The 13,543-nt window shown below is 43.3% G+C and overlaps 1 protein-coding gene across 2 annotated transcripts in view; it reads right to left on the bottom strand.

Annotated features, from left to right (window-relative positions):
• LOC108434733 (fibroblast growth factor 14-like) overlaps positions 1-8,455 on the bottom strand; it is a 122,108-nt gene extending 113,653 nt beyond the window's left edge. Inside the window, exon 1 of one of the 2 annotated variants that reach the window (XM_017710075.2) lies at positions 7,748-8,455. In XM_017710075.2, coding sequence (XP_017565564.1) covers positions 7,748-8,243 — 496 coding nt within the window. In that variant the 5' untranslated portion in view covers positions 8,244-8,455. Of the gene's footprint in view, positions 1-7,659 lie in introns of both variants that reach the window. The other variant, XM_037543247.1, reaches the window with a different exon arrangement.
• Positions 8,456-13,543: the final 5,088 nt, after the last annotated feature.

A 13,543-nucleotide genomic window follows, 5' to 3' on the forward strand; every position in this document is an offset into this window, starting at 1 on the left:
AACCCTTTCCGGTGCTACACAGAACCCCTTTCAAAAAAGTTCTATATAGAACCACATTTTGTGATGCAAGAAACATTTAAACAAACTTTAAGTGTTCATGGTTCTATACAGAAGCACTGTCTTTACTTATTAAACCCTGAAGAACCATCTTTTTAAGAATCTATAGATGAAAGAAACTAATTCATTGTAAAACAAGACATAAAGTAAAAAAAAAGTAAAAATGCACAGCATTACTGTATCACCATTGACAAAAAGGCAGATTTACATGTAGTGACAACTATTTGGTCTTCTGAGATAAACGCTTCAGTCCGTTTATGCCATGGTAAATACAGATTTGGCTGAAAAATGCTGGAATATTTCTTTATGAAAACATTTATTGAAAGATTGTTGAGGAAACCAAACGTGATTCTTTTAAAGAATGTGAAGTAACAGCAAAAGCAGCTAATGAAAGACAACTGAAGAATGCAAATGAGGTGCTGGGGATGATGTATACTAAAAGAAAACCAGTGTTGATAGAGAGAGCTCTGCTCTTGGACAGCACTGCCTCCAGCATGTTGTGTCAATTGCAGATGGAAGCAAGTTTTGAGGATATCAAGATGGTGATGGTAAACAAGGGGTTGGGCAGGGGGGTGGATGCGTACGAGGGCCTCTAACGATGTTTGACATTTGCTGCTATCTGCTATTTGAAAGATCTGACATAATCCAGAACACTCCCTCTATTAGTAATGAAGGCCATTTAAGATACATGTTGTGGTAAGTAAAATTCTTGCAACACTGATTCCATGAAGCCACAGCCATTTTTAAAATCAAAAGCACTTGCAACATTTACGCAATCTGTTTATACCATTAATCTTTCATGATTTCAAATACAACAAGAGATCACCCTTGATATATTTCATTTCCAGCCAAAACAAATCATTTATTTTTCAGCATTAGGAAAGACAAAACATATTTAACAGAAAATTACACAGAAACATCTATAAATATATACCTTTATTACTGCTATCTTTTCTTCTTTGTTGCCATGTTTTTCCTCATGTCAGCCAAGTTCAGTCTTTGAAGCTTGTTGCATTTCCTTCTTCTCACAATCCAAGTAACTCCAATTAGAAATTTATACTCATCAGTCCATAACACTTCACTTCACATCTCAGAAGTCTAGTTTCGGTGTTGTAATACAAATGTTACTCTTTTTTGTCTATTTTCAACAGTTTTCATAGTAACAGCTTCTCAACAGCTATAGATCCTTTCAGTTGTCTTCTTACAATGGAAGGATTAGCAGAAATGCCTGTGGATTCTGAATCAAGAGTGGACCTTGATTTTCTCCTCTCTCAAAGATGAAGGCTTTAAGTACTGTTTGTCTGAACGTAACAGTTTCAGTGGTCTACCAGGTCTTGCACAGTTGTCAGGAGTCCCATTTTCACTTTTTTTGAGCTTCAGTTTTGTTGTCATTTGACTTTTCCCTTCCTTATACAAGTATACTATCTTACACCTCCTCAAAAATATCTGCCATTGAATAACTTGTACTTAAGGGTTGTTACTTGGAGTGGTCTCTGACTTTTGCACAGTACTATATGTGTCCACTAAAAAAAAAATGTTCCTATAAACTCCACTTGCTAGGTCAGACATATACAGGTAAGCACTGTAGGCTATTACATGCTTTCTATGCCACTACTGAAAAGCTGGACAAAGCAGTATGATCTTAATGCACTAGCAAAAGAGAGCAAAGGGTAACTCCTACAGTCTTTGTTCCCAACCGTTTAGAGTGCGCTCTACATTACAGTCTCTGCAATACTGACCCGGCAATTATATATAAGTGATTCAAACTAGTCTTTATCCCTTAGCAGCCACCGTTATTGCAGGTGATAACAAAAGCATGGTGTAATTTGATACAAGCTGTGTCTCACTCATAGGTCATGGAGAAAAAGCAGAGAAATTCTGTTGAATGTAAGTAGGAAAGGAGATATTTTATTCTGAATTATATTCAGTGGAAAGTATTGTTGGTTGTACAGTCTTGTTTTGCAAAAAGAAACAATTTTTAACACTTTTTCTGTGCATTTTGCCTTTGTTGACAATGAAACAAATGTAAAAAAGTCAGTCCAGATCATAACCTGTTGATATGCCATGTAAATCAAGAGTACATGTAATTGTTGTATGTAAATCAAGTGTAGATGGAATTGTAGCTATGTGATTAAATACATAATTGTGAAATTACCGTTGAATAAAATATGAAATTAACAGTAATAACTTTTGAGTACTAAGGGCTGAGCCAGAAGCTACACCATTAGGCATCCAACCAACTGAGGTCAAATGCAAATGCATCCCATTCAGCTTGGCCTAATTACACAGACACAGCTGTAATCATATATTTTACTATAATTCTGTGGCCAAACCTATTAGTTTGAACCTATTTTTCAAGATGTTTTTGTTCATTACAAGTTAAGAATGATTTTGTCTTCTCCTGATTCTACCACTTTGGACATTCGTATGTCTTTTATGAACAGCAATCCTTGCATGTGCAAACGGGAGGCCTGCTTGTTTAATTTTGTTGAACAACTCATTTCCTAACAGGAGGAGAGGGAAACCTGATGTGTGAAATGGTCTCAAAGTGTGAGCTCTCCAAAGATAAGCGCATTGACATAGTGCCACGAAGGTTGATGAGTATGAAAGGCTGAGTCAGGAAGATCTTCTGCTCCCCTCTTCCATCTCCTTCTTTATTTCCCATCAGATAATCTTGTGTAATAGTGCCAAGCCCTCTTGGGAAGGACACAACAAAGTCTCATTTGGTCAAGTGGAAGCAGGCCTAGTTTTCGTCCAGTGGCCGAAATAATCAGAACACTGCAGTAATTTGTTTGGAGAAGTAGTCCACCACACTTTTACAAGCAATGGTCCCTGAATGGCTCTCTGCTTTGACATATAGTTCTTTTAACTTGTAGAACCTTCACATTATGTGAGGTTTTTCAAACTTAAAAAAGGCTCTTTATGCTTGCACATCTCTGTTAAATAAAAAGCCTCCGTAAAACACCATCTGTTGAAAAGTTCTTTAAAAAATCAAAAGTGGTTCTCTAAAGGATCGCTTAAAAATGTTTCTTGGCAGCGTTTTAAGAGGGTCCAAACCACTGCAGGACTGCACTGATGTGACTTTCCTGGGGAGCAATAAGCAAAAGACTAGGCTGTTTCATTACTGCTCAAAACAGCATGAAGAACCACACTTTTCCCATGAGACAGATAAATCCTAACTAGTGTATCAATCAAAGACTTCTTTCTTCTCCCAGTGTGTTTGGGACACATGCATGTCCATGTTGGGACCACAAATGGATCAGAGTGTGTATCACTGTATAAAAGAAGCACCATGCTGCCTTTATTGTTCCATGACAATAAAAATAAAAAGTGACTGAAGTGTTTTGTACACGATATATGCAAGATTAAGAATGACTGAATTACATAATATGGCATCTAAATGATACAGCTTTGAAGTGGCATCAATGATATCTGCTTAGTCAGCTTAAGAACATATTTCCACCATTCCACCATAGGAAACGCAGCACCACAGCATCTGAAAAATCAGCGTGCATTGCACAACTCTGCGGACATCTCTTTCTTTTTTCCAGGTCATTTTCATTCTGTGTTATGGGCCTACATGCTAATTTAAGCCCATCCTGACTTTACCACGGCAGCGTTGCCCTCTGCAGCTCTTTGTGTGACCTCAGACTGATTACAGCTGGTGTGGCGTCAAGGCAGCCTAGATCTGACACCAGTCAATAAGCCATTCAGCACCCATCACAATCCCCTCCAGCATCATCTACAAACTGCGTCCACTCAAACTGGAACAAACTAGCTGCTACAATGAGTGTAATATTATTCAGGGTTAGGATTCTTACTCGCTTTACAGTTTGAAGATCCTGACTGTTAAAGGCATCCAACAATGCTCTATGGCACTTTTTGGTGACCACCAACACTGATCCACCATCCTCACCTGGCCCAAATAGTGCTGACAAAGAGTCAACTAGAGCCACCAAGGCAGGACACACCACACAAACTAGCGGTTTCGGTCAGCCACCTAGGCTCACAGACGACCTGACACCATCCAATGGCGAATGTCTTAGTGTGTCAGCAGTCTTAGAATTAAACAGGCTGTTGTTGACACTGTATCTTTACTACTAATATACTCAATGCAAATATTCAAAAACCAATCCAGTCTGTAATACTCCTTATAACTTCAATGTAAATGGGCTAAACTGCTGTATACTGAATGAGTGTTAACCCCTTAAAATCCCAGGCTTATTGCACATGCTTATCATTCAGTGACTACAGGGACTTCAGTGCAAACTGACTGAGCTATTCTTAGGTTATAGAAGTGTGGAAGAACTTCTTTGAGCCTGTTGGTGGGCCCAATATCTACACTCTTAAAGATGGTTCATCAAGGTTCTTTCGTAAAGGGAATGGTTCTAATTAGTACAATGAGTTCTATACAGAACCATTTCATGCTTAAATGATACTCTGCATGATGAAATTGTTCTTCAAATTGATCTAAAATGTGTCTATGTGGTTCATTTTGGTGCAATATAGAACCATTTTCAAAAAGGTTCTGTACAGAACCATTTACAACACATTCTCCATCAATCTGAAGAACCATTTCACCATGCAAAGAACCATTAAAGCATGAAATGGTTCTAGGTAGAACTCATGGTTCTGAACAGAACCTTTCCCTTTACTAAAGAACCCTTGAAGAAAAGTGCAGATTTTCAATCACAGAGATGTGACATATGGCTAATTCATGACAAATTCGTCACTGTTTTTCATTATTGTCTGCAGTTGTCTACATAGGCATTCATGGATGCAGGAGACAGGACATGTATGTTATAAACATTCTATGAAGTGTTTAATCAAGGATCTTTCACTTCCATTTCCATCACACTTTCATTTCTTTCTGCCTTATGACACAAACCTAAGGGAGAAAAAAGCCAAGATCTCCAATGGGATTCTCGTATTACTACAACTGAAGCAACTTGACCACTGTGGTCTCATATCACATCGCATTTCATTGTGGAAGGTTAAACAGCTTTGAAAATGAAAGTAATGGAAGCGTTAATATTGATTGTCTGTATCAATAAATCAGCACTGGTTCCATTAAAGTGGTTTAAACAAAGGAGAGCCATATTTCAAAAGATGAAAAGAATCAAGACATTTCCACATATACAGATTTGGCAATGGGTCTGGATTGAGACCTTAAGTTTTGGGCTTATGTTGGGGTCACTGTTAAGAAAATAGCGTATCACGTAGGATTTTTAAATTTTTACAGAGACCTGCAAATAGATTCAGAATGTAAAGGATACCAACAGTCTGTACAGTCTATACTGTCCTGTGAAAGGCCCTTTTGACCTCATACAGTCAGGCTTTTACTATCATAAAACCTAATAAAGTTTATATGGAATTCAAAAGCCCAGTCACAAGTCGTTGGCAAGCCATTGGTGGGCAGAGAATATATTCTGTCTATAGCCTTAACTGTACCTTAGCCATCATAGTCATTGACCTACCAATATTCAAAACAAATGTTTCATCAGAAACCTTAACATGACGAAATTGGTCTTGACCAAAGTGGTCTTCTGCTGTTTCAGGGCTATGCTGGCTCATTTCAACTGGAATCAGAAAAACCATTGTGAGGATCTACATGTCAATCTCATTATAGCTACACTGTACAAATGACATGGCCTACCTGCCTAACAAGCACAGTGTTGGCAATCATTTCAACTTGCCTGCCCTAAACGTATACTTCACTTGACATTACGACCTGTCAACCCATGAGGAACTCTATAAAACAAACACATGGACCATAAAATGCTAAAAAAAAAACAAGATCAGAGATAGGCACATGTGGGCAGACATGCACTCAGATTTGCATTAGATTTGTTGGCACAGTTCCCAGATAAAAGAACTTGTTTTCAGCCAAATCATGAATGCCAATGAGTCCAACACACAATTTAACACATCGGTTGTAAGCATGCTTACTCGCATCCTACAGCAATGCATTACTAAAACTGAGCTACATTAGCGAGAATTGAGATTTTTGGGGGCCCTTCTCAATTTGTAATGATGTATCTTGTAGGTTCAAAAACTTTTGAAAATCTACAGCTGGATTGTTTTGGGGGCAGACTAGTGTAAATGCTAATGCTAGCACGCTTGTAATTAATAGCCGATAGGTCAGTAGCTAGGCTAGCAGTCAGGGCTGGTGAAGTCCTGTGGTTGGGTGAGGTGTAAAGAGAACACTGAGGAATGAAAACATAGAAACAGGATAAAACTGTGAGGCCGATGGACAAAATGCTGCACCCAACAACCGGCCTACTACACAGGACAACCACCAGATCAGGGCCTAATATAAGTGCCTGAGCAGAAACTGCACCACACCATTGCAGAGCACCCCCCCCCCCCCCCCCCCCCCCCCCCAAAAGAAGAACCGGAAGTGCCCTCACACGATATTTATTGCCATTTGATTACGTGAGCACTATATGAGCTTCTAGAAAAGCTGTGATAACAGGGATGCTGATGCGAGCCTGTCTGTCAGGACCCTTGAGGAAGTGGCCGTTCCTGCTGCAGCATAATTCACAAGGCAAGGTGGTGAAGTCTTATACTGAGGCTAACAGGTAGCGCGTGAACTCCGGCCCTGGCCTCTCCGCCGGCCTTAAAGCATCGCGGGGCCTTTTGTCTCTCTTTCACTGGACTTTTGGGGGCTGCGCGGAGCGGGAGAGACGCTAATCAGAGGGTTTCTCGTGTCAGTCTCGGCTGCGGGGCTCTGGTGATCTACTACACTGCAGCACAGCGCCGAATACGGAAGCCGAGAGGCCGCGTCTGTTAAGTTCAGCGCCGTCTGAGTGAACGCGTTTCTCTCCTCTCCACAGCCCCGTGTACACACTTACTCATTCATTTATTCATTTAGGCCGGTCGGTAGCCTCGTGATTCGGCGAGCCTAACTCTCAGAAACGCTGAGCTACATACAGCGAGACACTGCGGGCGTCGCTTCAACTGTGGCATAAATAAAACATCAGCCTACTTCAGGTGCAGTTTACACGGCAGCCATTCCACAACGACCCCCGTGCTGCTGATACGCGCAGGCCGTCAGTCTACACGGGTCAAAGACGTATCTGTCTGTCTGTCTGTCTGTCTGTCTGTCTGTCACTGAGCTCCTAAGTTTCGCTATGGGCTCCCTTCTCTGCATATTATGCTCTATGTGCTCCACACGTGACCGCGTTCACACCAACTCAAGTTTATTTGTTTATTTATTTATGAAACGCGCCAGACTGGACCGCCAAAGTGGTCTGCGGAACCAGCCCCACTGCAGCAGCTGCCGCGCGCACCGAGAAGAGCAGCAGGCTCCCCAGCAGAGCCCGTCCAGGGGACCGGGAGAGCGCGCGCCGCAGTCCCGGTCCGGGTCACATTGGGCCGCTCTGCTGTGGAAGTTGCGCGCGATGGAGATCGCGCTCCCGCTTTTTTACGCAGAGTGGCTTTTCTTGCTGCACCTCAGCTCGGTGATAACTTATCCCCCACCCCAACAACCCCCACTCCCCCCCCCCATCCTCCACACACACACCTCATACACCACCACCACCACCACCTTCCTCCCTCCTCTTCCTCTCACTTGCTGCACAAAACACAACAGAAACCCACCGCAGCAGAAGGCGACGGCATTCAGCAGCGAGCTAACGCGGCGTGCGCGCGGCGAGGGTGTGTGTCGGTGGTGCTGGAGGTTCCTTACCACTCGGGTTCTTGTTTTTCTTAAGACTCTTGCCACAAAGACACTGCAGCATATGCGATCCTTTGCTGACAATGTTCCACAGAAACCACATGGATCTGGGCGAGGAGCGACCCAGCAGCCTAGAATAGAGCTTCATAGAGAAGAGCTCCTCGCGGTTGCATAACAGCCCGGCTCGCTCGGCTCTCGTGCAGAACGGCGGCGCCGCTTCTTCTTCTTCTTCCTCCTCGTCCTCCTCCTCCTCTTCGCCTCCTCCTCCTTCTTCCTCCTCTTCTCGTTCTCCCGTCGCTCCGTCCGACTGGTCAGCGGCGGCGGCAGCAGTACAGAGAGCAGAACCGGGAGAAGCGGCGCGAGCCGCGCTCTCGAAATGGCATCCGGCGAAGGCGCGCGGGGGCGCGTGCGTGGCCGGCGGCGGCGGCGGCGGCAGCAGCGGGCGCAGGGCGGCTTTAACCTGACGACGGCGCGAGGCGAACGGCTGCAGCGCGAGGGACCATGGCATAGTAGAGGGGGCTCGCGCCCCGCCGCCCGCTCGCTCGCTCGCTCGCCTGCTCTCTCCCTCCGCGCTTTAAGGGCGCGCGACGACGCGCGCGGCGGCGTCAAAAGCCGCGCGACGAGGGCGAGGACGACCGGGGCGAGCGCCACGAGCGCGAGCACGCATCCTGCGCTGTTGCGGTGACCCCAACTGAGCCCATCGCCGAGTGCGCTCGCGTCACGTTACGTTACAGCCCCCCTTCCTCTCTTCTTTTTTTTCAACCCCCCCCTCCCTCCCCTCCCCTCTCTTTCTCTCCCCCCCCCCCCCCCCCCCCCCCCCCCTCACTCTCTGTCAGACAGGACTCTCTTCCATTCCCCAAAAACTGCAGCAGAAATTCTGAATCTCATTCTCATGAATTTGGCCTTCTGCTCTTCCTCTTCTCTTAATTCAGTTTTCCTCTGCCGAAAAAACTTCGCGGTTCCTCTGCGTTTTCGCGTCGTCCTCTTTAAAAATCACGCCGCGGACGGAGCAGCGCGCCCGGTACGAATGTGCCCCCGCAGCCTTGGAGACGTGAACCAACCGTGGGAGGAGGAGGAAGAGGAGGAGGAGGGGTCCCGAGGAAGGCTCGCCTCTCCATCACGCGGACACGTGGTCGCGCCGCCGCCGCGGACGAGGAAAGAAGGAGCGGGGTCGCTCGGTTTATGTTGGGTGGACGAGCTCGAGAGCAACACGACCGTCCAGTCTTCGCTTATGAGGCTTTGCTCACCTGCTGCTGTTGCTGCTGCGGGGAGCACTGAGACAGGAGTGTGGAACAAATGAGAACGTGGAGGGGGAGAGGGAGAGAGGTGCGCTGTGCACCTGGACTCGGCGCTGATCTAGACTGCGCTACAAGCGATGGTTCTCTGCCACATGGAAGGAATGATAGGAATGAAGTGGACAGCAGGTCCAGTTCACAGTCGGATGAAGGCAAAGAAGGAGAGAGAGAGAGAGAGAGAGAGAGAGACAGAAAGAGGGAGAGACAGAGAGAGAGAGAGAGACAGACAAAGAGAGAGAGACAAAAACAGGGAGAGACAGAGGGATAGAGAGAGACAGAAAGAGGGAGAGAGCGTTCTCTGCAGTGAAACCAAAACAGTACCATCCGTTGTCATAATGTAACGTAAACAGAAAAAAACCTAGAACCATGAGTTCTAAACAGAATCATTTCATGCTTAAATAATTTTATGCAGGGCGAAACGGTTCTTCAGACTGATGAAGAATGTGTTGTACATTCTTAAAAATGACAGTTCTTTAAGGGTTCTTTAGTAAAGAAATTGGTTCTATATAGACCCAGGAATCCTCAAAGAACCATTGGCATGACTAAAGGGTTCTTTGCCTTGTGAAAAGATTCTGTACATTGATGCAGAATGTGCTGTACAATGTTCTATATGCAACATTTTTGAAAGGGTTCTATACAGCACAAAAAGGGGTTGTAACAGTAAAAGAACCCTTTTTGGTGCTACATCCAAAAGATTCTATAGAGAACCATCTACAGCACATTCTCCATCAGTCTGAGGAACTCTTTCATAATGCAAAGAACCCTTTAATCATGCAAGGGGTTATTTACGTGTTTACAGTTCTATATAGAACCATTGCCTTTAATAAAGAACACTTGAAGAACCATCTTTTAGAAATGTGTATTAACAGCAAAGTCCCCGGTGCTGGATGAACTCCTGCAGGTTGAATAAACACCATCAGTGTTGAAATGGCGTCTTTAGTGTGAATGAACGTCTGCAGTGCTGAATGAAAGCCTACAGTGTTGAATGAACGTCCAGAATGATGAATGAACATCTGCAGAGTACAGCAGTGATGCCCAGTGCTGGTCCTGATGATCCACAAGGCTGGGGGGTTTATTTCCATCTAATAAGCCTGATCCAGCTAATCAACGCCTACAGAGGCATCTGAATATAAGAGCCGATATTAAACTCACCGCGCTGGGCACCCCTGATCTACAGTGTTGAATGAACATCTACAGCGATGAATTAACACTGAGGGAACATCAATACTGAATCAACAGGACTGAATGAACACACCGTGTTTACTCTGCATTGCATCCACTGTATCCCAGTTTCAAAATCTCTTCCACTGAGAGTGGTCTGATGTGAAATGGTGCACTGTAGAGAAAACCAAATCAAATTGCAGTGGTGGCAACGATAGGATCCAAAGGTTGAGGTGTTTCTAACACAAAAATAGCCATTTTATTTCATGTTTAGTCTTTATTAAGTGGCGAGTGAACCCAAATGTGTCTCCTGAGCTTCATATATAATATTTAAAATGGTGAAAATATTTATTTTTCATTAACAAAGCCCTGTGTGTGTCAAACTATGAAACAGACGTCACGCAGCAGATCCTAATGTTTCATTCATTATTTTTGTGAGGTGGCTAAAGAGACCCTTTAGACATCTTCCTACAATTCTGACTCTCTAGCTTTCTCTGGAATGAAGCATTTCATAACAAACCATGCTGAATGATTTAATCACTCAGAAATCTTGAGAATTCAGTGGAATTCCCCTTCACCTCCAGCAGTCTTAAATTACCTACGGCGTACAGCTCTAAGAGTTAAAAAAAAAAGTCCTTTTGTTATTATTTTGCTGTTTGCAGAAATGTTTAATCATTGTTTGGATTCATGCCGAATCTGAGGCGGCAGTGAGTCAGAAAGTTACAGCTCCGCTCCAGAGACTCGTGGGAGTCATTTGGATTGCATGGCAGCAGGGACAGTTGGACCATTTGCTGGAGAATCTCAGAGCGTGATAGCCCTGCCCTTTCTCTGACTGCTGCCGGTGCGCACTTGGACAAAGAGCCTGACCCAAATGTTTCAGTGGGGGGGTCTGGGGACTGTTTCAGTGGGGGGATTTGTGGAACCCACGGACCACTAGAACCATAGATGTACATATTAAAGATGATAGCTGATGATATCATTCTATACATACTGCCATTTTCATTCCATGCTAACGTGAAAGTAATGTATAACTGGGGGGGGGGGGGGGGGGGGGGCACCTTCCAGTGGCCCTGCCTCTAGATGGATCTAAGAGGTTTAGTGTTGGTTAGTGTGAACTCCAGTCCACTCCCTGCTACCCTCACCCCAAAATCACAGTTTTCATAATCACAGTAATTAAATCTTTCCTGCTGTTTCAAGATCATTTTAAATTCCTAAATACATGTGTTCATTATGCCTCCACATTAGTAACCTATAGATTATTTATTATTGTTTATCCTGGTCAGTTTGCAGGTGCACCAAAAATACATTGAAGCATTTTAACCCTTTAAATGGCCAGGGCCCACGGCTGCATAACGTAGAACAACAGTTTACACTGAGGTCTCTGTAGTTACTAAGTAATAAGCCATAGTAGGTAACAGGCCTGTGATTTTACATGGTTAAACTTGTAGTCGTCACTGTCTGATTTGATGTTCAATGAAACTGAATCCTATTAAACACAAAAAAGTATCATTTTGTTGTGTCTCGTTTTGCACCATGTGTTTTTGGCTAGCCATGTCTGTGTGAGGACCTGTGTGTAAACATGTTTTTATTATGCTTTTTAAGTTGCTTACCTTTGTATTTCAGGTTATGTACATGAGGGTGTGCAGCAGAGAAAATTTGGGGGTGAGCTGGGCTGGCCTGCGAATATAACTCTTGGTCGAGTTCACACTCCAGCCATGCTGGTTAAGTCATAAGAAACTACAGGTCAGAGAATATTATCAGGAACAATATCTCCAAAGGAAACAATATCTCAATATTGGTGATTTTTATTTTGTATACCACTTTAACATGATGGCTGTCCTTTACCTTTAAGATGAATGGACCAATAGAACGCCCCAAAATGTCTTGAAATAAAATCTCTTTACATTAATGTCCATTAAAAGTAAAGAACATTTTGACCCTTTTCTGTAAAGTCATCATTTTGTAGATACACATTTTGCTTCGGCCAGTGATGTTTTCATTTTTAATCCTCAAAATACACTAGATAAAGTCATTTCAAGTGCTCTCTGCAGAAACCAAGAAGCACATTGGATTCAGTTATGAATTCTACAGAGACAGGCCTTAAACAATTGTCAACCACAAAAAAATACTTTTGGGGAGTAATTGCTGCTGGAGCAGCTTCAGTAGTGCGCCCTCTGTTGGCCATTTAGACTTCTAATATCTCTATCTATGGTGAAAGTTCACATAACAGTGCCTCATTGATCTCTGTAATGTAATTGCAAATCAAAGATTGTTATCTAGCCATATTGGTATAAAAGGCCCCTTTTGTACTGACCATAGCTCAGTTCTGCAGGTATAGACTTCAGGATTGATCCTAGTTTGTCATAATCACATGCCTTTCTTCTGAAAATGCTCTGTAAACAGAGGAAGACAGACTAGAGACTAAAATCTCTTGCTTTAGTGTCAGGTTTAATAAAAATGCTAAATGTGGCCACAAGATCATTTGGGTCTTCAGTAGCTGTTAAAATTAGTGTTTGTCTCTTTGCCCTGCCCTCAACTGCTTACTCATCTATATCAAGGCCACTGCCATCTTCTTTTGGAGTCACAGGCAGTATAGTGCCTGTCAGCAGAATACAAATGCCTTTCACTGACATACAGCACTGTGCAAAAGGCAGAGACCACCATTTTTTCCAGTGAAACCGACCAATAAGTACAAGATAATCCTTTTTTAGTATTTACAATGAAAATTACACAAAAGACTCAAACACAAACATCAAATCTGTCAGTATTTAATTTGTTTGCTCTTTACTTTTGTGTAGTCTACTGCTTTGCTTAAACTCCTAAACTGCCTTCCTTTCAATATTAACCCCAACCAGTTACAGCTGTGCCTACCAACAAAAGCTGCGCCCAAAGGAACCACTGACATTCTGTCCCTCTTCAAGGGGACACTAACATTCACACACTTAAAAAATATCTTTCTTGTGTGTAAAATGGCTAAAGGAGGTGTTTCTGAAGAGATTCCATAAGTAATGCATAAGGAAGAGGGAAGTCAAAGAAAAAACTGGAGCGTTTGTTAAAATAAATAGAGAAAACGGGACTCCTAACAACCATGCAAGACTCAATAAACCACCAAAACTGCCATCGTCAGATAAAGTATCTTTGTGCGAGAGGAGAAAATCAAGCTCCACTCTTGCTTCAGACCTCAAATCCATCCTTTCATTAGACTACTCAGTGCTCTAGGGAGAAGCAGGCTTTGCACTAGGCAAAGAGTAGAAAGAACCCCCATAAAATATCTGTAATTTGTGATTGTACTGATCACAAATTACAGATACAGTAGTAATTCAATGCAGCCCAATCCAGCAGTCATGATTAT

Source organism: Pygocentrus nattereri, chromosome 12 (assembly GCF_015220715.1).
Source record: "Pygocentrus nattereri isolate fPygNat1 chromosome 12, fPygNat1.pri, whole genome shotgun sequence".
Taxonomy (NCBI): Eukaryota; Metazoa; Chordata; class Actinopteri; order Characiformes; family Serrasalmidae; genus Pygocentrus; species Pygocentrus nattereri.